Raw genomic sequence first — 20,392 nt, 5'->3', positions numbered from 1 at the left:
ATTTATAAATTTATAAAAAAAAAAAAAGACTCCAGACAGAAGAAATGTCTAAAGGATTTTAAAAAAACAAAAACAAAAACAAAAACCTGAAAGGTGAGATAGTATTCAGGTGCAGCCTATACTATTAACAGATAAGAATCCAAATTAAAGCTTTGTGATGCAGCTGTTTTCATGTTTTCTGCTTTGCTTTAAAGCAGAGCTCTCAGTAGAGTTAACGTATATTCTCCATCTTGACCTGTTACTCTTCCCTCAACCTGATCCTTGTCCATCTACTGAAATGACTCTTTTCAAGGTCACCAAGGACCTCTCTTATGAAACTCAGTCATTTTCTCTGCCTTTACCTCGCTTATCTTCTCAGCAGCGTTGGACACAACTGACCACATTTGCCTTCCTAAAACACTTGATTCTGAGCTTCAGTATGTGGCATCATATTCAGATTTTTCTCCTCACTGACCCATTCCTCTCTTCCCTTTGCTGGCTTCTGTTCTAAATGTGGGTCAGCTCTCAGGGCTCAGGAATATTCTGTCTTCATTCTCTCTAGGTCAGGCCCATTTAGTCCCAAGGCCTAAGTTCCATATTTGTGTTGATGACTCATACGTTCTTTCCTGTCATTGTTCCTGAGCACCAGACTGAGATATCAGCGGCCTTTTTAATACAGTCATCTGCCTAGTTTGGGTCACAGACTAGAAGTCACCTTGATGGCTCTCTTCCCTCAACCCCTACATGGAGCAGTGCCCGTTGGCTGTCTCTAACAGAGATCCTGAACGTTACTGTTTTGCTATGTCTTGCTACACCATTGCCCAATCCACTAACATCTCTTAGCCTTCCTACTGTCCCTTTTCCCCATACAGCCAGCATTCCCTTTTTATTTTTTAGATTTGAGAGACCATGAGCTCTCAGAGGGAGGGGCAGAAGGAGAAGCAGACTGCCCATTGAACAGGACGCCCACATACACAACATGGGGCTCCATCCCAGGACCCTGAGATCATGACCTAAGCCGAAGGCAGATGCTTCACTGCGCCACCTAGGTGCCCCGCCAACATTCTTTCTGAAACAGTGATTACATCAAACCACTACCATGTTTAAAACTTTCCAGTGGCTCATCATTGCACTAACAATAAAGTCCAGACACCTTATGGTCTGCGAGACCCTACAGGTGCTGGCACCTGTCCCTTCTGCCACTCCAGACACACTAGAATTCTCTCCTTCCCCAACCTAAGCTTTTTCCCACTTGCAGCTTTTGCACTAGGTGTTCTTTCTTCCAGTAATGTTCTGTCCACCTTTAAATGTTGTTTCCTGCTTATTTTATCAGATCTGAGCTCAAATGTCTGTCTCTGACTCATCTCCATCATTATGTCATTTCCATGGTTCATTTTCTTCCTAGTGCTTATTGTGGTCTGTATTATATTTGTCTACACATCCATCGTGAATGCAAATGTTATTTCTCTATTGAAATTTAAGTTCAAAAAAAAAAAAAAAGAAATTTAAGTTCATTAGAGCAGCAATTTGGTCTTCAACACTGCATCCCCAGAACCTAGAAAAGTAGGTGGCATACAATATAGTTCAATAAGTATTTGTTATATTATTGTATGATGATGCCAGATGGATTTTACGAGAGCAGTTGTACCTGATAATCAACTTCACCAGAAAGAACCCTCTGCCACCCTAGTAGTAGCTTAACTTTAAATTTTTCTCTATCCACTGAGCCCCAATTTACACACCAAATGCTACTGCTTACCTCATAGGGCAGATAGTTAATTGGGGATTAAATGAAGTGCCCGACAACACAGTGAAACACTTGAAATAGGTATCTAGTTTTCCCTTCTTTTTCATATTCAGTATATGTTGTTGACATTTCAAAGGTTCCAAGGGTTTTTTTTGGACCTACAAATGTTTATATAGGCTCTTCATTCTGTCTTCATTCTCTCTAGGTCAGGCCATTTAGTCCCAAGGCCTAAGTTCTAGATAGAAGAATGTTTTTCTCCAGACTCATTCACGGGTGACTTGCATGGTTCTCTGAATTACTTGCCTTTTCATTTCTCAGTAGCTCGCTTTTTCTCGATTGTCATTTTCCACAAATAAATACGGTTTTCTATTATTTCATTGAAGTCACTGTAATATGAACTTTAAGTGGGAAGACAGCTATGATGATGATCCAAGTGGTCAAGAAAGCTTCCTCATAAGCTGAGATCCTTCCTTCGCATGCGGGCTGGTGCGCACCTTAGCAGAGGGCTGCTCATGACCTGTCATCTGGGGTTGGGGGGGCTGTTAGAGGACAGAGCACCACTTGGCTGCTGCGCTGCCTACCAGGGGGTGTTTGGTGGAAGTTCAAGTTCCGAGATAAGCAGACAACTTTGAGACTTTTGCTAGTGAACTACGAAAATTATATCCACATGTGTCATCACAGCCCTACCTAAACCTGGCTTTCAATTACACAGCACTTTTTCCAGAAGGGGAAGGCAGCTCTCATGGTCCTCTACTTTTTTCCACTTTTCTTGCACACTCGCCCAGGCCGCAACACCTGGCTTACCTTGCCAGGATACTTGCCACACTCTGTCCTTGTATTTTCAGTCGAATAAACAAAAGACATCTGAAGGTGGCTTTTGTAGCTTCAAATCCAAATAAAGCAGTGAGGTTTTTATCAAACAGGTTGAGCCTACAGAGTATTTTCAGAGATCTCTAAAGTTTCAAAACCAGTAAGCTTGAATACATTTTATTTTACTTAACTTCTTAAACTTAATATTATTTACTCTCTTTAAAGGAATTATGAAAGTGTAAACACCATTTATTTCCAAGTAGCCCCTTCAGTCCTCTTGGGTACAGGACATTTAGCCTTTTCTAAAATTTCTACTCGAGTCGAATAGCTTCCCCACAATAAGTTGATATTTCTTTCTCTCCTAAAGGCTTTATAAGTTTTAACAGTAGGTGGTGCTATGAATGCACAGAAATAAATTTGCATAGACCAGCAGAACTGTCACAGCTTTATTTCGTGACTCATTACAACATAGAAATATGCCTTTTTAATACTTCATATAAAGTTATTGACATACAAAATTTTTTTTCTTTTTTTCCTTTTAATGAAAATGATTTAACTTAGAAATCTATTGTGAAACTTGTCTAGTTTTGCAATTCTCAGATATTCCAGTGCAAAAATAGATCCCATTAGAGACAGCATAAAGTGCTTGGAATGAAGAGCCAATGATAAAGAAAAAGCACAAAAACATAGCTTCATCCTAGGGTATAAGAAGAGAGAATACTTAATTCTTATGGAAATAGAAACATTCTATAAAAGGGATGCAACAATTTTGAAGAGAATTAGAGCTATGTTACTCTAGTACTATATTTTACTAGTAAATAGTAACAAGGGTACAAATTAATATCCCAGTATCAAAGTGGTTCAATATTATATATGACACATGGCTCTTTGGAAAAAAATTTACCTGATATATACAACCACAAGAAGAAAACAGACAAATCCCTTTTGTCGATGATTATTATACAGTGAGTGAAAGACGTGCAACATTTCATTGCCACAATGCACACGCTTTCAGTACAGATATTGAAATACAGTAGTCTGAGGTTTGGCTGTTCTTTAACAATGAGCTGTGCTTGATGTTAAAGTATAAAGGGCTTTGTGATTGTTTTCTTTTGTATCTTTTATATTCACAGTTGTTAATAAAGTTTCCAAAGTATCCAAAAGAAGCAAAAGCAGCAACCTTTGGACACATTTTTTTTTTTTTTTTGAGAATTTTTGAGACTCACATACTTTTATTTCCACAGGGAATATATAAAAATTTTACTTGAATAGAGAGTTGGTAAAAATTTCTACTATAATTAGGTTTACACAGGAAAATGTAAAAGATTTCTATTTGGATAGTCTAAAAGGTTAACATTGAAGTCAATGTGTAGTTAAAGATTGTTTCTAGCTTCAGAGGAGAGCTTTGTAAATCTATATTGAAACGCATTTCTTTTTTTTTTTTTTTCAAAACAGTTCACAGTGTCTTTTGATTTTTTAAATTATGGCCTTGAAGTCAGGCTAATTAAAGCCAGGAGCTTCTCACTGATTTAATAAAATAGAGAATTAGAACATGATCCTAGTAAAATGGGAAAACTAACAAAAGTTTGATTTTGAAAAATATTAAACAAGGAGAAACTAAATTACTCTGATTTTTATATAATTAAAGATATAGCACAAAATATATTGACTTCATCATTCTACTCATTATTGGAAAGGGGCCTTCATTACTTGTTTACCATTTTAGAAAATATTGGCATTAATTTTTAAGTGATTTTCTTTTTCCAAACAAGGTCTATGATAACATTCTGTAAATTTTTAAAAATACAGATTTGAAATCTGAAATATTACACCTTTAGAGTTAATTTTTAGAAAAAGAAATTAATGATATTGAAAGATGGCTTGAATATCACCCAATAGTACTTCCCTCATATTTTTGTTGTCTCAAGACAGATCACATTAAGCATAAGTGAAATAATATTTTTTAACAGTGTTTACTGACTTAAAAAAAGACTGGATTAGAGAAGTCAGATATATATCAAGTGGGGGCATTTGCTGTTTTTATTTTTTTCATGATAAATTCAGGAATGAAGAGATGCAAAGTTTGAGATGGTCAGAATGGGGTATATCTAAGATCTTCAAAGCCAATTATTTGACGGTACTAAATGTACCATAAGCACAAGTTGTGTTACTCAACAAGTTTTGAAGCTAGTGATCTTTTTTGTGAAAGTATTCATTGTTTAGTCTCGTGACCCTTATGACAGTTAAACTTTTCTGGCTTTTGCACTGTTCTTATTTAAAAAAAAAAAAAGAAAGAAAGAAAAAAGGCAGCCCAGTATTTCTTCACTGGGAATCCCACACCACCATAACAAAATAACCTATATTTGTAAACCTGTTAGCTGAATAACATGGCACAGGGTATCTAATGAGACTTAATTTCTCCCCACCCAATCCATACGCAGATGTTCAATTCAGCTATAACATACACTCAAAAAATACTTGATTTACAAACTGAGATTAAGAGTATTTTAAATGATCTTAAAGAAACTCAAACATAATGTCATGAGATCTTGACCACCATGTTGTTTTTTAGTCACTAGGCACTAGTCAGATGATCCATCTGCAAGCTTACATGAGAAATTAAGCTAGTGCGGCCATACTCCTCTTCTATGCCACAGGGTTCTACAAAGAGGCCATTCCAAGGATTCACAAGTCACTGACAGAAAATTCCAAACAACGTTAAAAGTACAAAGATTTTTTTGTCAAAATACAACTACATCTTTTTATATTCTAGATTAATTTAAAAAGCCAGAAATAATACTACACTTGTGTCAAACAGGAAGATCTTGAGATGCAATGTACCGTGTTAGCAGACAACCAGGACAAACAGACACAGGCCTCCCTAGGTTTGAATAAGCCATCTCTTTAATCCCATGATCTGGCCTCAGCAGCTTGCAGCCTCAACAATTTGGCTGCTCTTTGCTTCTTACCAGGTTCTAAGTATATTTATAGAGTCCCAGAAGAATGACTCTGGAGACCTCCAAGCAAGGGACAACATAAGAATGGAACCAAGTCTCACCTGTCTGGAGCCACCCATAACTTGGATGTTACTGCCACCACCAGAACAGCTCATCAAAGAGGGAAACAATGCAGGACTTTCCCATACATGGCACCATTTTGTCACCTGATAACAATGTTGATAGACTCTGAAGCAGAACAGCTTTTGTAAAAGTCTACATGACACACCATGGTCCTTCAGGCTTTCTGAGCAACTTGGCACTAGTAATTCTGGCACACTCATTGCCAGCAATGGATGTGTCACCGGGAAACCAGTCTCCTGGCATGGCACGGCTTAATGAAGGAAGATGTACATGCCTTTTGATTTTGATAAATAATCACTGGCCATGATTACTTGATTAATTATTGTTGCAACCCCAGTGAGAATACAAAGGAACAAAAAAAGTGTGATTTCAAACCCATATGTCCGCTGGGTTCCATACTAGAGTTTCACATAGGTATAAGGTAATAAACTAAATTCAAGTCTTTTTCACTTGAGAGCCATACAAGACATAGGCTACAAAGGCACTGCCCCTGTAATGGAATTTTGTTTTCATTGCATTGAATTGCATTGCATTGAATAGTATCAGTACAGTATCCAGTTTACTTCTTCCCACAAAAACGTCCAGCTCTTTCTTTTGGAGCACTTCACATGGCGCGAAGGAAGGGCCAGTTCCTTCTTTCTTTTAGTCATTATGTATAAACAGTATTCTTCATACGTAACTTTCTTTCACTTTCTCATCCTGGAGGAAAGATGTGAGAACTGCGACATCCACTACTGTCTGGTTCTTGTGTAATGACAAGTCCTTTAAGTGGTCATCATCACTTTGGTCCTTGGCAAAGTTTACAAATACCTGTCAAAAGAAAGATGGACCTTTATAAATACCTCTCTACTTGCTCTTTCTTTATTCTGTTGCATTTTTCACCATGTGGAAATTAAGTCAGGTAGGAGAATGCAAGAGTGCATAAGTAGATTACATAGAAAACTATGTGTGAGGGAGAGGAGAAAAAAAAAGTATTAACCATTTAAAAACGAGCTTCTCTATTGCCCTTCAAATCACCAATTGCCCGATCACCTATTTTGATCCATACAGGCCTGATTAAAAGGGAAGAGAGACAAAAACTAACAGTGACAAAATCTGTTTGGTACTCAACGTTATCTCATTTAAATGGGACAAGGCCACCTGGCAAAATGTCTGGCACATGGTAGGTACTCAAAAAATGTTCATTACTGTGATTATTACAACCTATTCATTCTCACAATAACCCTCTAAAGGAGATAGAATCATCTCCCTTTACACATTCAGAGTGGTTTAATAAAAAGCAAAGCTAGTGGTAAATCAAATTCAAGCTCAGGCAGTCAAAACTGCCATAATGGGAGTCGGAGAAAGGGATCGGGAATCTTCACCCTGAAAAGTAGATCTGTTTTTGACATTTCAAAGCTTACTTGGTCAAGTGTTGTCTGAGAAACAGAATAGTCTTCTATGTGGAGTCTCTTTTTGCTCTGGGAAAGGATGCTGAATATCCTGGCCAGAGAAGATAATGAAGATGGAAGCTGGTACTGTAGCATGTTCCGGTGCTTCTCTTTTAGAACACTTCCTGGAAAGGCAAGTCCAAAGAACTCCTGGACAGGCTTCAGATCAGGGCTGGATCCTGCTATTCGTACAACAATTGTATAACCATCTCCAAACCTAAAAGCACAACAATTGTATAACCATCTCCAAACCTGAAAGCAGGAAAACACACATACACACACACACACACGGAATATCCTCAGGAAACTTCTCAAAATAATATTTAGCCCTACCCAAGTGGTGCGATGAAAAAGGAAGATTCCCAACAGACCCGGAAATAGGTATCTGAGAAAAGGAACTAGTTAACCATTTACTGAATATCTTTTCTATGTGAGGTGCCATGCTGAGTGCCTTAGACGCAGAATTTCACTGAAGCCTCACCTGGACATATGAAGTCTGAGAGATGTTACAGAGAAACTGAAGCCCAGGGAGCTAGTCACTTGGCTATGGTACAGAGCTCCCAAGTGGTAGGGCCAGGATGCAGACTCTATGCTCTATGCTCTAAGCCTATGCCCTAACCATACTGACATGTGTAAGATTTTCCATTTCATTTGTTCAGCAAGGCCAGAAAGCAGCTATTCCTAGGACACAGACTCAGAAAAGTTACGTAATTTGTCCAAGGGTACACACCAGTAAAAGGTAAAGACAGAATTCAAATGTAACTCTGTGTGACTTCAATGCCCTCATGTTTTCTACTATACTATTTTCTTCAGTTTATTTCCCTTTACTTTTAGAGCCACCATTTACATGCTCACAAAAAGAATACACACAAGTTTTCTCAGTATGTGTAATCCCAAAGAAATTATCTGTTACCTATTTTTCAGATGTTGGACGCTGCCAAGGCACCTGAACCTCCCATTGACCATAATTGCCATCCTAGTGCAAAGAGCTTCACATTCCTCCATACTGTGGGAAAACAGAGATTTTTGTTTTAGAAAGATGCTTCTCTAGCCATCTGAACATCATATGACATCTGGAATTTCAAAGAAACAGATTTCCAGCTTCTTAGGGCATAACTGCATCCTATTACAAATACACAAAGATGTAGGGATAATGCTATTTACTGCCATGCTTACACTTGTTAAAAAAAAAAAGTTGGAAATAGTCCAAATATCTACAAAAAGGAGCAGTTAAATAAATTAGGCTATATCCTATTGGAATACTGTCTTCTCAAAGCTATAAGAAATGATGACACATTTAAATGTACTGACTTGAAATAATGTTCACAAAATATTAAGTGAAAAGGAACGGTATATGTACAAAGCTTGCATTTTTTCTAATAAAAACACACAGACACACGTGTGTGTATAGATTTGCATAGGAAAACTGCAAAGACATATAGCCCAATGACAGTGGTTGTCTCCTAGTGATGCCATTTCAGGTGTTTATCACTTTTTGCCTTTCTATAATTTTTATACAATGTTCACATTACTACTTGGAAAATCTTAAATATACATGACACAGATGCCAAGCCAAGGCTTCACTACTGACCTATGAGATGTAAGCACTACTGATCTCCCTTCCTTAACAATACTTAAGGCACAATTCCACAAGAATCGTCGGGCTTTAGGATCCATGCCTGTGGTAGGCTCATCCTGTAATTAGAGTAAAATAAGTCCTATTATTTGTGGAAAACACGTCAAAGATAGATTTGTTTTTAAATGCAGAAACATCTTTGAAATAGCCTAAATTTTAACTTACCACTCTAGTTATTTCCTTATAGACCAGAGAACCAGACTTCATATACAGGAATAAACTGCATACTTGTTTGTAACCAGTTCATTCCTACCAATGTGTCATTCAAGTAGGAAACTCAATTTTTTTTTATAAAATTAAATTTCTCCAAATGAGTAGAAAGGGAAAGGAAAAAGCTATTTAGTTTCAATAATCTTTTCATGACTGACAAGTATACACTAAAAATTCTTTTTGTCTGAAATCTCTATTAAAGTCCATATAAGGTTTGGGTAAAATTACTTTTCTTCTTTTTTTATTCTAGCTCATTACAGCTTAGTATGTTAGATTATACTTGCTAGTCTTAGAGAAACAAATTGCAGATCCAAATGGTCCACATAACATTAAAGCCTTAACCCAAGGCTTCTTCCGGTAATAACCTCAAAGCAGAAGAAAATGGGTTTTCTAACTACGTAAGGACTATGACCCAGGTGCCACCCAGGGGATTCTGAAGCTGTGTCTACTATCTCCATCTTTAGGGAATGGACACAGATGGTCCGAAAGAATGTTCCAGAGAAAGGTCAAATCACATATCCAAGACTCAGCCACACTTGCCAGGGTTCCTCAACACCAGAGAAACAGGACCCTGGAGCATCTCTCCTTTGGAGCATCTGAGGGGATAGCATCTGAGGGGATGGCAAAGCCACCTACATGTGTATCAAGGAGAACAACAGAGGAACTTCCCTCTGTTTTCTAAGGCTGCCCTTCTATTCCTGGTCGGAGGAAGGACGACCCGCCATTAGCCAAGTCAGCCAGGCAATACCCCTGGACATAGAAGACTTCAGGAAAGTGATGTTTTCCATTCAGGCCAAAACAACAGTTGCCCCTTCATAGTCATACTCACCAGAAAGACTACGGGAGGCCCGCCAATCAGAGCCATGGCTGTCGAGAGCTTGCGCTTATTGCCTCCACTATAGTTACCAGCATATTTTTCTCCATACTTTACGAGGCCCAGTTTCCGAATTGCCCATTCACCAACCTAGAGTAATAAAAAGCACCTTGACTTTTGTCTGGCTTGCTAATTGTATCATGCTTTCATACACTTACATATGATTCCCCTCAGAGTAGGACTCGGAAAGTTCTTTCACTGAGTAGATTCTATCATCACAACCCAGCAAATGCAAAGGAACCAAAAAGCAGGAGGAAAGGACTCGGGATGGGAACAGCACTTCCTCTCTGCTCTCGAGCATGTGTTAGTCCACGCACCCTGTCCCACCCCACCACCATGGATTCCCACCCTGTAAAGTAGGTGCAAAGAGCCAGCATCTCATATTGCTGCATCCATGCGTAAGAAGAGCCTGAAGCCAGTGGTCATTTGTGAAAGTCAAGGCCATCCATGAGGCATACTGTCAGCATGCCAAAGGGGGGCAGGCTGGCTTGCTGGTGCCCATGGTACCTTGCCAACTTCCTTCTCTGGGACTCCTCTCAAGAGGGCAAAGAACTCCACGTGCTCTCTTCCGGTCAGTAACTCCGTGATGGCATCAAACTGAGGGCAATAGCCCATGTTCTGATGCACTTCATGGATATCTGATAAGATACTGCAAAGGAAAAACTGGTCAGGTTTTAAGCATTTAGAGATACTCTGATCAGACAATTTGTCTAATGTTCCTATAAAGTATGCTTGTGAAAAAAATAACCAGTGAACACACTTGCTGTAGCTTGAAGAACAATCTTTCTGCCCCACCAGGGGCCAGCCCTTCCTGGCAGAGTTCCTATCTACTACTTGCACCTGGCTCTCCCAACGCCTCAATCTGTAGGCTCTGTCCTATTTCAAGATTCCCAAGTCCATCTTCACCAACAACTTCACTCCCACAATCCTGGGACTTTAACATTAAGTCTCCATCCCAGATTTGACCCCTGTTATCAGTCATAGGCACCAAGTACTTTGTTACTCTAAAGTCTCCCTCATGGCCATTCAGACCCAGAGGTGGCCCAGCAAATCCAGGTGTGACTCCCTCCCTCTTTTTGCTGCCCATACATTGACTTGGACCCAACATGGTCCAGACCCCCTGGTCCCACTATTGACCCAACCTAGGCACCCTCCTGGTTTTTAAAGGGTTTGTTTTGGGGATTTTTGTTTTGCTTTTTGTTTTTGATCACAGGCTATCTGAAAATATGGTGACAAAAAGAATATATATCTACAGACACAGCCTTAAAGATATTGGTGGAAGGAGCTCTTGGGTTCTATGATGTCAATTTCAGGTAAAGAACCCTTGATATGGGAGTAGCTCAGCATCCCATCCAGTCTTACGGCTGCACATCAGCCACCTCTGGACAGCATTTGACCTTTGAGCAGTATTCATTCCCCACTGCCTATCTGTTTAATACTCCCAGGTCCAGCCTTTTCCAGAGTTATGATTGAGGTGCCCACAGACACTGTGCCTGGCCCTCACGGCAACACTGCCCAAGCCAGCTCTCACAACCAGTCGCTGTGAGTAACCTTAATTTGAGCCACTTATTGCTACCATTGCTTTATTCCAAGGAGCCTGGTACTAGGAACAAGCCTGGGAAGCAGATGCATGGTTTCAGGCCTGCTATTCCAGAATTTCTGTTATCTTAAACCTTCTTTACCCTGCTACTGAAAAAAACTGATGAGACAAAAGAGGAGACTCATGAGTACATTAAGTCCCTCATTCTCTTCAATTTTATTGGCTAGTTGCCCCCTATCATTTCTAAATTGTGAGTCATCACCCATGAATGAGTTACAAAATTAAAAAAACTGATCATGACCCACTAAATTTAAGATATGCCTGTTTATGTGATTTTTGTGTATTTACTATTTTGAGAGGTAAAATGTATTTGCTACTATGGGTCATGGCCAGAAAAGTTCAAAAGCCACTGTCTTGAACCATCTCTCCATATAAAAAGCCCAGAGAAGCCCCTCATACTCAAGTACTCAAGGGTAACATTGCCCAGTGTCTCTAAAGTGGAGATGGACACCCTCTAAAGATCATACTGCTTAGTGACCTGTGTATTCTCAGGTAATGGCCTAATGTGGCCTCAAAAACTTAGAGACCCTCTTGAGGCAGGGCAATTGGGCAAGTACACAGCCTTTCACCTTGTAGGAAGTTTCCCTGAGGAAAGAAAAGATAATACAAGGACATATTTACATAGTGAAAAGTGGAAACTAACAAATGTCCAGCAATGAGGAGCTGATTAAACTGCAGATAAATGTACATAGGGAGATTTTATGCAGTAAAGTCAACATCTTAGAATATGTAACCCATTGAGAAATATTCATACTATACCCATTAACAATAAACTAATTTTAAAAATCTAGATACAGTATCATTTCAATTTTATAATACATTTATATGTGTAAATTAGATTTGGGGGTAGTGAGAATGTTCTAAAACTGTGGTGATACGTACACAGCCTTGTAAATTGGTTAGAAATCACTGAATTGGAATCTTAAGACAAGTAAACTACATGCTATGTAAAATTATACCTGAATACAGCTGTTAAAAAAAATAGAGGGTGACTGGAAGGAAAAATGTAAACAGCAGTTATCTCTAGGTAGTGGGATTATGGATGATTTTTATTTTTGTCTTTACACTTTATGTCAACATTTTTATAAACTATATAGTACTATTATAATCAGAAAAAAATCAGAAAAATACAAATATATTTATTTAGAGTAAAAAAAAGTCTTTGAGGTAAATACAGTTCATGTCTTTTCTCACCTGTTTTTGTTAAGGAAAGCATCTCCTCTGGTAACAGTGGTATCTCCAGTTAACATCTTGAAAGTTGATGATTTCCCAGCCCCATTAACTCCTAGAAGTCCAAAGCACTGAAAAAGATTGCGTAAGCTGTATAAGCAAACTACTAAAAATCTGAATATAAATGACTCTTATAAAATAGTGACCTCACTTAGTTTTTAAATAACATGATTCTAAAATATTATTTTTTTGGTTTTAAGAAATTATATAGATATTTATTTAAACATTTTATAATGAAACATACTGAACAAATTTGTAAATATTATTGGAGTTGTCAGGCTGAAGCCAAAGTTAATGTGCAAAAAACAGTAATGAAAGCCAACTAGTCACATTTCAATCTAATTTGGCTAAAAGGCATAAAAGAACACAAACATGAACAAGAAAATTTAAAAAACCCTACTTAAAAATATTTGAATTTCATCATCATACTGAATGGATCACAAAGACACATTTTGGATCTACATTCTTTTCTTAAATTGCCTGAGATTATCCAAAATTGTTGCTTTTTTAACATATGGAATCCCAATCTTCTCAATGACTAATCGTTCCATGTAGACATAAAGAGAGAAGGCTCTAAAAACTACTTTTAACCATTATAAACGTCGTTAGATGGGGTAGATAATCTGAATGAACGGAGACAAGTAGATTATAGACAGTGCCTTTACCTCGCCAGGAGGAATGCCAACGCATATCCTGTCAACAGCAGGCTTCCTCTTTCTTCTATATATCTGCAACCAACAAAATGTAAAAATTCAAGAACTGTAGTGAATCACAGCTAGCCCAAGCAACTGTGGAAGAGTTTGGAATTATAACCCAAACACACAAAGTAAGGCTCAAAAATACAACTAAGTCATATTTGAGATGCTAAGAGTCTTGGTCCGTCCGACTCTGTGCAACTAGCTTCGGAATGACTCTAAAGCTTAAAATTAGATTATTTTTAATCTAATATCAACCATTTTAAGAAACATATTGGGCATTAATATCTACATAATTTTTCATTTACTTAATATTGTAATTTTTTTAAAAAAATTAAATTCTAGGGACGCCTGGGTGGCTCAGTCAGGTTAAGCGTCTAACTCTTGATCTCAGCTCAGGTCTTGATCTCTGGGTCATGAGTTCTGCTGGGCATGGAGCCTACATTTAAAAAAAAAATTCTACAGGGTCAAAAATATATAATCAAAACACTGCAAATACTGTATGTATTATAAAAAAGTGAACTGTTGGGAATCTGGCACAGAGAGTGGGCTGAAACAAACCCTCTTCCTAAGCAACAGAGACATTAGCTTTTTAGACTATGATACTCAAACATCAATCATTTATTCTTCCTACCTTAGCTTTGACTGGATATATAATTCTAATATGTTTTAAAAAACACATAAGTGAAAAACAAATATAGCTGAGAACCAGACTTCATGTTACAAAAGTATTCTCAGTAGGATTTCTTTAATTAAGAAGGCTCCCTGGTATATTTTAAATAAAACTAAATTGATAGAAGTTTGGTATAGATGCACATATTTCAGGAAGTATGGTCTTTTCATTAATCACATCAGTAAAAATGCTCATTTCCAATATATAAAGCTGAAAAAAACTGAAGACAAGTAGTGAGAGCCTGAACTCACTGTCCCACCTTAGTCAGCTCCTTGATTTCCAAGATGTCATTCTGTCCTCCACCATCAAGAATTCTCTGTCTTTCCCGCTTCACATCTTCATCCTCATCATTCAAAGGGGGAAGCTTTGCTTTTATAGGCCTTAGGGAACAAATTTTAAGAAAATCAATCTTTCAAGATATTTTTCAAGACAAAGGTCCAATTTCTAAGGAAGCCCTTTAAATCTACTCTCTCAAAAAAAAAAAAAATAATCTACTCTCTCCAGGTTTCTTTTAGGATCAACAGTGTCATGGGCTAGAGGATGCCCACATTAGGAAAATCAGCCGCATTGTCTGGAGCTGCAATGCAATGCAACCACCACTGACCACCACTGTTTCCCTGTTTTCCTCAAACCCTGTGACCCTATGGGATCCCTGGGTGGTGCAGCAGTTTGGCGCCTGCCTTTGGCCCAGGGCGCGATCCTGGAGACCCGGGATCGAATCCCACGTTGGGCTCCCGGTGCATGGAGCCTGCTTCTCCCTCTGCCTATGTCTCTGCCTCTCTCTCTGTGTGTGACTATCATAAATAAATTAAAAAAAATTTTAAAAAACCCTGTGACCCTCAACCAGATGTTCCACCAGTACTGAGAAAAAGCTCACCTGGGCCTGATGAAGAATCTGTACTGGATTAGAACAGTGATGAGGAAGAAAACCACCCCTTCCACGGCCATGGCGAAGAGGTTTCGTCCCACTAAGTCCCAAGACAGTGGTGAAACAAAACGGTTCTCCCCTGGTAGACACAATGCAGAGATCCAGTTAGAATGGAGCCACCAAAGACCATGGCCCTTCCTCAAATTCAGGCTCGAATTCACCTATGTTCCTAGAAACACCAATGGTTATTGCCTCTGACAAGCAGAAAAATTAAAGGAGTTGACGACTTTCCAAGTCTGATTTAGGGCAGGGTGTTGGGAAAATATGCTGTGACCCATTGTCAGTCAGAATTACAAGTATTTTTTTTTTTTTTAGAATTACAAGTATTATAACAAGTATGAGATCTATAATTTCATATCTTATGTTTCCTTTTAATAAGACATGCCAAAAATCCTTTTTAAAAAGACAAACAATCCAGGGTAATTTCTAGGGTATCTTAGCAAACTCTAAGTTTCACTAAAGGAAGATTAGAGAGCACTTTAAAAAGATGCTCCTTTCAGTAGGATATAATGTAACCTAGCAAACCAATCCAATCACCTGGCTTACATTCCTTACACATCTCCTTTGTACCTGCTAATTGGGGGGGAAAAAAAAGTCCCTCTTCTATGTCCATTAAATAATATGGCCCATCTAGCTATATAAGCCTGTAGATAAAGAGTAGTAATATGGCCAAAGGAGAAATATTTTTAAAGACTCTAAAGATAGAAAAGAGCTGCAGTAAATTACCTTTTTATAGACTGTGTAAAAGGTAATAGATGGCCACCTCTGCAGGCCCTTGATTTTCTTAGTAGTCAGAGCCAAAGTTTGTACCCCCCCCCTTCTGATTCTCTGGCCTGTATCCAATTCGCATACTGTGGTTTGACTTTTCCAACGACTAACAAATGCAAACCATGGGCATCATGCCTTGGATTCAGGATAAAGCCAGTATTTTCCTTACCTCTAAAACCCCCCTCAGTGCATTCAGACAGTTTTCTCAGTGCTATCAGAGACAGAAATGAATGTTGTACCAAAAGACCTGTGCCACGTCCAGGTTCATTGTATGAACCTTTCCTCAGTGGTGAGAAGTCGTCTGCTCAGTCACCAGCCTCTTTCCAAAACAAAGTCCAGAGTACCCAGGCTCATGAAAACTGCCATGAAAGCACCCATGGGCCACAGCTGTCACTCACCAAACCTTTCCAAGGCATCAGCCATTGCCTGGTTTTTCACCATGTCAATGAGCCCCCGTCCCAGGCAAAAATGTGGAAAGATCAAGAAGACAGACTTCAGGATATCATTGATGTTATTCAGCTTCTAAAAAAAATTAATAATAAGACAGAGAGAAACTGAATGTCATTTGTGGTTTAGGCTTAAAATATATCAAGGTCTGAAATATGAGAGAGAAGAAAAATTTGATTCCCTGGGGTGAAACTGAACCTTTGAATTCAGACACCAATTAATAGCAGCAGCCACGGTTGATGACATATAACATAATAAAATTTCTTCTTTAGAAGATTTGGACTAATGCTATGAATATGGAGAAATATGAGCAAAGTTTAGAAGCACAGTTATGTTTAATCAGAAGCAAATCCATAATAAAATATTGGCTTAGCATTTCAAAATCAAATTGCTCGTGTCTGGGTCAACATTTCAGCTTCAGTATTTTGTTGGAATTTTAAAAATTCTTCTTGTATACATCAAGCCAGTGGCCAAACACCCAACAATTAAGTTGCGTGCTGGATGCCTTGTGCCAGAGTACTAGGGGAGGCAAAGGTTAAGAAACAGTCTGTACTCTGAGGAAGTGAACACATAATTGGATAGGTGTCACACTGGAGGCATGAACTGAGGGCTTCGGGAGCAAGGGGGATAGAGTACCTCCCAAAGGGCTGGAAAGGAAACCTTCGCCGAGGAGCACAGTCTTGAAGGGTTAGTAAGATAAAGGACATTAAGACCTACAGGAGGTTGGAGGGTCAAGGAGCAACCACGTACGGTGAAGTTACAGCGCCCTGGGGAAGGGTGTGGTGGATCTGGCCAGGAAGGGCTGTACGTTGCCCAAGGCCTTGCATGCTAAGTTAAGGTGTCTGGACAAAAACAATGACAACAGGAATGGGCAGAGACCCTTTGAGAGATCTGTAATCAGAAGAACTGACAGGGTAAACAGCTGAATGTGGGCAATAAGCAAAAGCAAAGCATCTACGAGGACCATACTATCGCCAGCTGGGGGCACTTGGTGGGTGGTAATGACATCCAGTGTGACAGGAATAGCAAGAGAAATACTAGGTTCTGAGGGAGAAGATGATCAGGACAGGTCAAGTCTGGGGTATCTGGAAATAATCTAAATGGAGCCACTGGCTAGGCAAGTGAAAAATGTGAGACTAGAGTTCAAAGGAACAATCAGGGTCAAAGGCCTAGATCCAGGAGATAACAACATAAGACACAGAGAGGGCAGTTGGTCAAAGCCTCGGGGAAGAATGGCATCCCACAGAGACAGCATCTAAAGTGGAAAGCAAAGATGCCAGAGGACCGAATACTGGGAAGAGCAACACTTGAACAGAAGGGAGTACAGAAGACCCCGTCAAAGGAAACCGAAGCGTTTGATCGCTCCGAGAGATATAAAGAAAAGGAGGAGAAAGAGGTGCTCTGCAAACCCAGGGAGGAGACAATCTGAAAAGGGACAGAGCCGCACAGGTAAGTAGTACGAGATCATGATTCAAGGCTGCCCTCCGGCTCGCAGAGCCACTCGTCCCAGCAGGAGGTCATCTTTCTGCAGGACTCACATTGTTGGTAAAGAGCTCCAGCACAAAAGTGGCCACACTGCCGTTGATGCCGATGAAGAGGTTCACGCTGGTGAGAACCACGTAGGCTGTGCTGGGGATCTTGAACACGAAGGAGGCTGGGTACATGAGAGGTGTGATGGACCACCTGGTGAGGCACAAAGACAAATGTCCGCCGGGTGTCCCCTGCCTTCCCTCTGCCTACGGCGCCGTGTGCCCTACGGCCATCCAGAGGTTCCTTACCCGTACAGCAGCAGTAGAAGAGCTAGCACAGGCAGGTTGGTAGAGGACACGTAGGACTTCTGCTGGAAGCAGATGAAGATGATAATGACCAGCGTGGCAGGAACCACATAGTTGCACTAAAAGGGAAGCAAGGAAATAAAGTTCACCCCTAAGTCGGAGACCCAACACACCTCAAGTCTTCACCATCATAGGACAAGAAAGGGCAGATAAACATAGTGGAGAATAACTTTGAGTTAATGAAGCCACATGAACTATTAATCAAAACACCGGACAATACATTTGGACAAGCATTTTCCCCTTGGCTGATTTTATAAACTGCATATGCCCTTTCTGTCTTTCCACCAGCTAAGCCAAGGTGTCACGCTCAGTAAACTTACTGAGCGATGGATTCCCCGTCACAGTAATTACAATTTCACAGGCAGCAAATAAGCTTCCATTATTCTCCCTGAAGATGACTTTGTGTTTCATCATTAAAGCTATATTACAACTGCCCAAGTTCAATCTCACATGGAATCTACTTATAAGCGCTCACCTCATAACATGAATGTCAGAATTGTTTCATCACCCTGAGAAGAATTTTAAAGTCTGTCCTGACAGTGTATCAAGCATTAAAATGCAGGTATAAAGACCTGACTACAGGACAATTAAGAGAATTCATAGCTGGTGGAGCAAAGCACAAGCAGGGAAGGGAGAGCTTCAGACAGCGGGGCTCCGCCTCAATCCTGTCCTTCCCCACGTTTATCACAACTTAGATGAAGACCTGCTTTTAGCAAATTTCAGAGTCTCTAAAGCAGGAAGGGACAGATAATACAGAGATAGATAAGTGACATCTCTGAGTCCACAGACTCCATCTTTCATCTCTGAATCTCCCGCAGCTGCCACAGACAGATACACAGTGAACGCTCAGGATGTGTTTACAGAATGAAGTAATTACCAGATCATCAAGATAACAACAAAACAAATGGATACTAAACAAGATGCAGTGTAACAGGGATAAATATAAAGTTTAGGTTCAAAAAGTCAATTGCATTAGTGTAAAATGAAAGAGTCCATTCAACCAATCATTCTGTGAAATGGACATTTCAGTTCACTACCAAGTTGCTAACAAGACAGCGCTTCTTCCCCATGTGATATCCGTGGGCTGAGTAATGAAAGTATGGGATAAAGGTCAACTCTCTCTAGACTTGGAACCCTTCAGACCACAGCCTGAACACAAAGTTAGTTCTGAGCTTGGCTTTTCAAAAGGAACATTAACAATGTGCAGCATGGCCACAGAAAGGCAGCATATCAGGACGGTGACAAGTCTGAGAGGCTTGGTATAATCAGCACAGACATCATCCTCAACATCATCACTCGTGCTTCTACAGTGCTTTAGAGATTACGAAGTGTGTTCTCATATATCATCTTCTATGGGGAAGACTTAGGTTAAATGAAAGTTGTCTTCAAATACCCGAGGGGCTGTGCAGTGGGAGAAGGATTAAATCTGTTCTGTGTGGCTTACAATGAGTAGAAGTCAAGGGAGACATATTTCAACTCCACTTTACAAAAATTAGAACTTTGAAATTCCTTGAAGTCCTCCATAGTGGTCTGAACAGAAGCAATATATTAGAGCTGGCACAAAAAAACATATTTGAAATGGATGAATAAGCTTCTGGGTCAAATGGATAGAGTGTTCAAATGAAAGATGGATTTCCTAAGGCAAAGAACACCTTGATTCTGGAGGTGAAAACCTACCAGACAAGGTAGAGGAATTGGAGTTTTAACTAAGAATCTTCCAGGTCGATGCTACTTTGAAAAGTGGTCACTTAGGAAATCCGTGGTAGTGATGATAGTGGTATTAATGGCTGTATAGACAGATTTTGTGTGATATTGGCTCTGTATTTGATGCCATACTTAGTGTCATGAGAGTATACAACTGCCTCTGCCTTTTCCTTTTTCATTCATTTTGACTACCTAAAACACTTTTAGAAAAGGCAGGGGCCCTCTCATCCAATACACAGCCCTGATGATTTATAAAACAGCAGTAGATTAGGGTTCTTACCATATCCCACACAAAATTGGAGAGCCAGTAGATGACAGGCTTCACGCCACTGATGAACTGCAGGTGCTTTGCTTTGCTGACCCGCTCTTGGATCAGGAACACAACAAAGCTGGCCGGGACGAAGGACATTGCAAAGATGACACAGATGGACACCAGGACATCCACGGATGTGGTCATCCTGAAAAAGAAAGGCAGTGAGGATATGAGGGGCCATTGATGCAACTGAGAACTCAAGCGAGATACATGCATGTACGTGTGTGCGCGCACACACACACACACACACACACACACACACACACACAGATATCTGAGATCTAAGGCATAGCCCATGGGGGGAAAAAAATCCATTCACCCACTGTATTTTATTCAGGGTTAAAGATGATTATTTTCAATTAAAAAAAAAAAACCCTAATAATTAAAATGCAAAATTGATTTCAATGAAGCAAAAAAGAATCCATTGTCATAA

The 20,392-nt window shown here is 39.6% G+C and overlaps 1 protein-coding gene across 1 annotated transcript in view; it reads right to left on the bottom strand.

Annotated features, from left to right (window-relative positions):
- Positions 1-2,958: 2,958 nt before the first annotated feature.
- ABCA1 (ATP binding cassette subfamily A member 1) overlaps positions 2,959-20,392 on the bottom strand; it is a 126,196-nt gene continuing 108,762 nt past the window's right edge. The window contains 14 exon segments of the mRNA XM_055301648.1: positions 2,959-6,426; positions 7,020-7,263; positions 7,960-8,052; positions 8,638-8,741; positions 9,722-9,856; positions 10,274-10,415; positions 12,561-12,667; positions 13,262-13,324; positions 14,224-14,344; positions 14,842-14,971; positions 16,059-16,182; positions 17,646-17,790; positions 17,886-18,001; positions 19,927-20,104. Of these exon segments, the coding sequence (XP_055157623.1) occupies positions 6,286-6,426; positions 7,020-7,263; positions 7,960-8,052; positions 8,638-8,741; positions 9,722-9,856; positions 10,274-10,415; positions 12,561-12,667; positions 13,262-13,324; positions 14,224-14,344; positions 14,842-14,971; positions 16,059-16,182; positions 17,646-17,790; positions 17,886-18,001; positions 19,927-20,104 (1,843 nt within the window). The 3' untranslated portion in view covers positions 2,959-6,285.

The sequence above is a fragment of the Nyctereutes procyonoides genome, unplaced genomic scaffold, assembly GCF_905146905.1.
Source record: "Nyctereutes procyonoides isolate TBG_1078 unplaced genomic scaffold, NYPRO_anot_genome, whole genome shotgun sequence".
Lineage (NCBI taxonomy): Eukaryota > Metazoa > Chordata > Mammalia > Carnivora > Canidae > Nyctereutes > Nyctereutes procyonoides.
The sequence above is the reverse complement of the archived record's forward strand: the minus strand, read 5'-3'. Positions and strand labels throughout refer to the sequence as shown.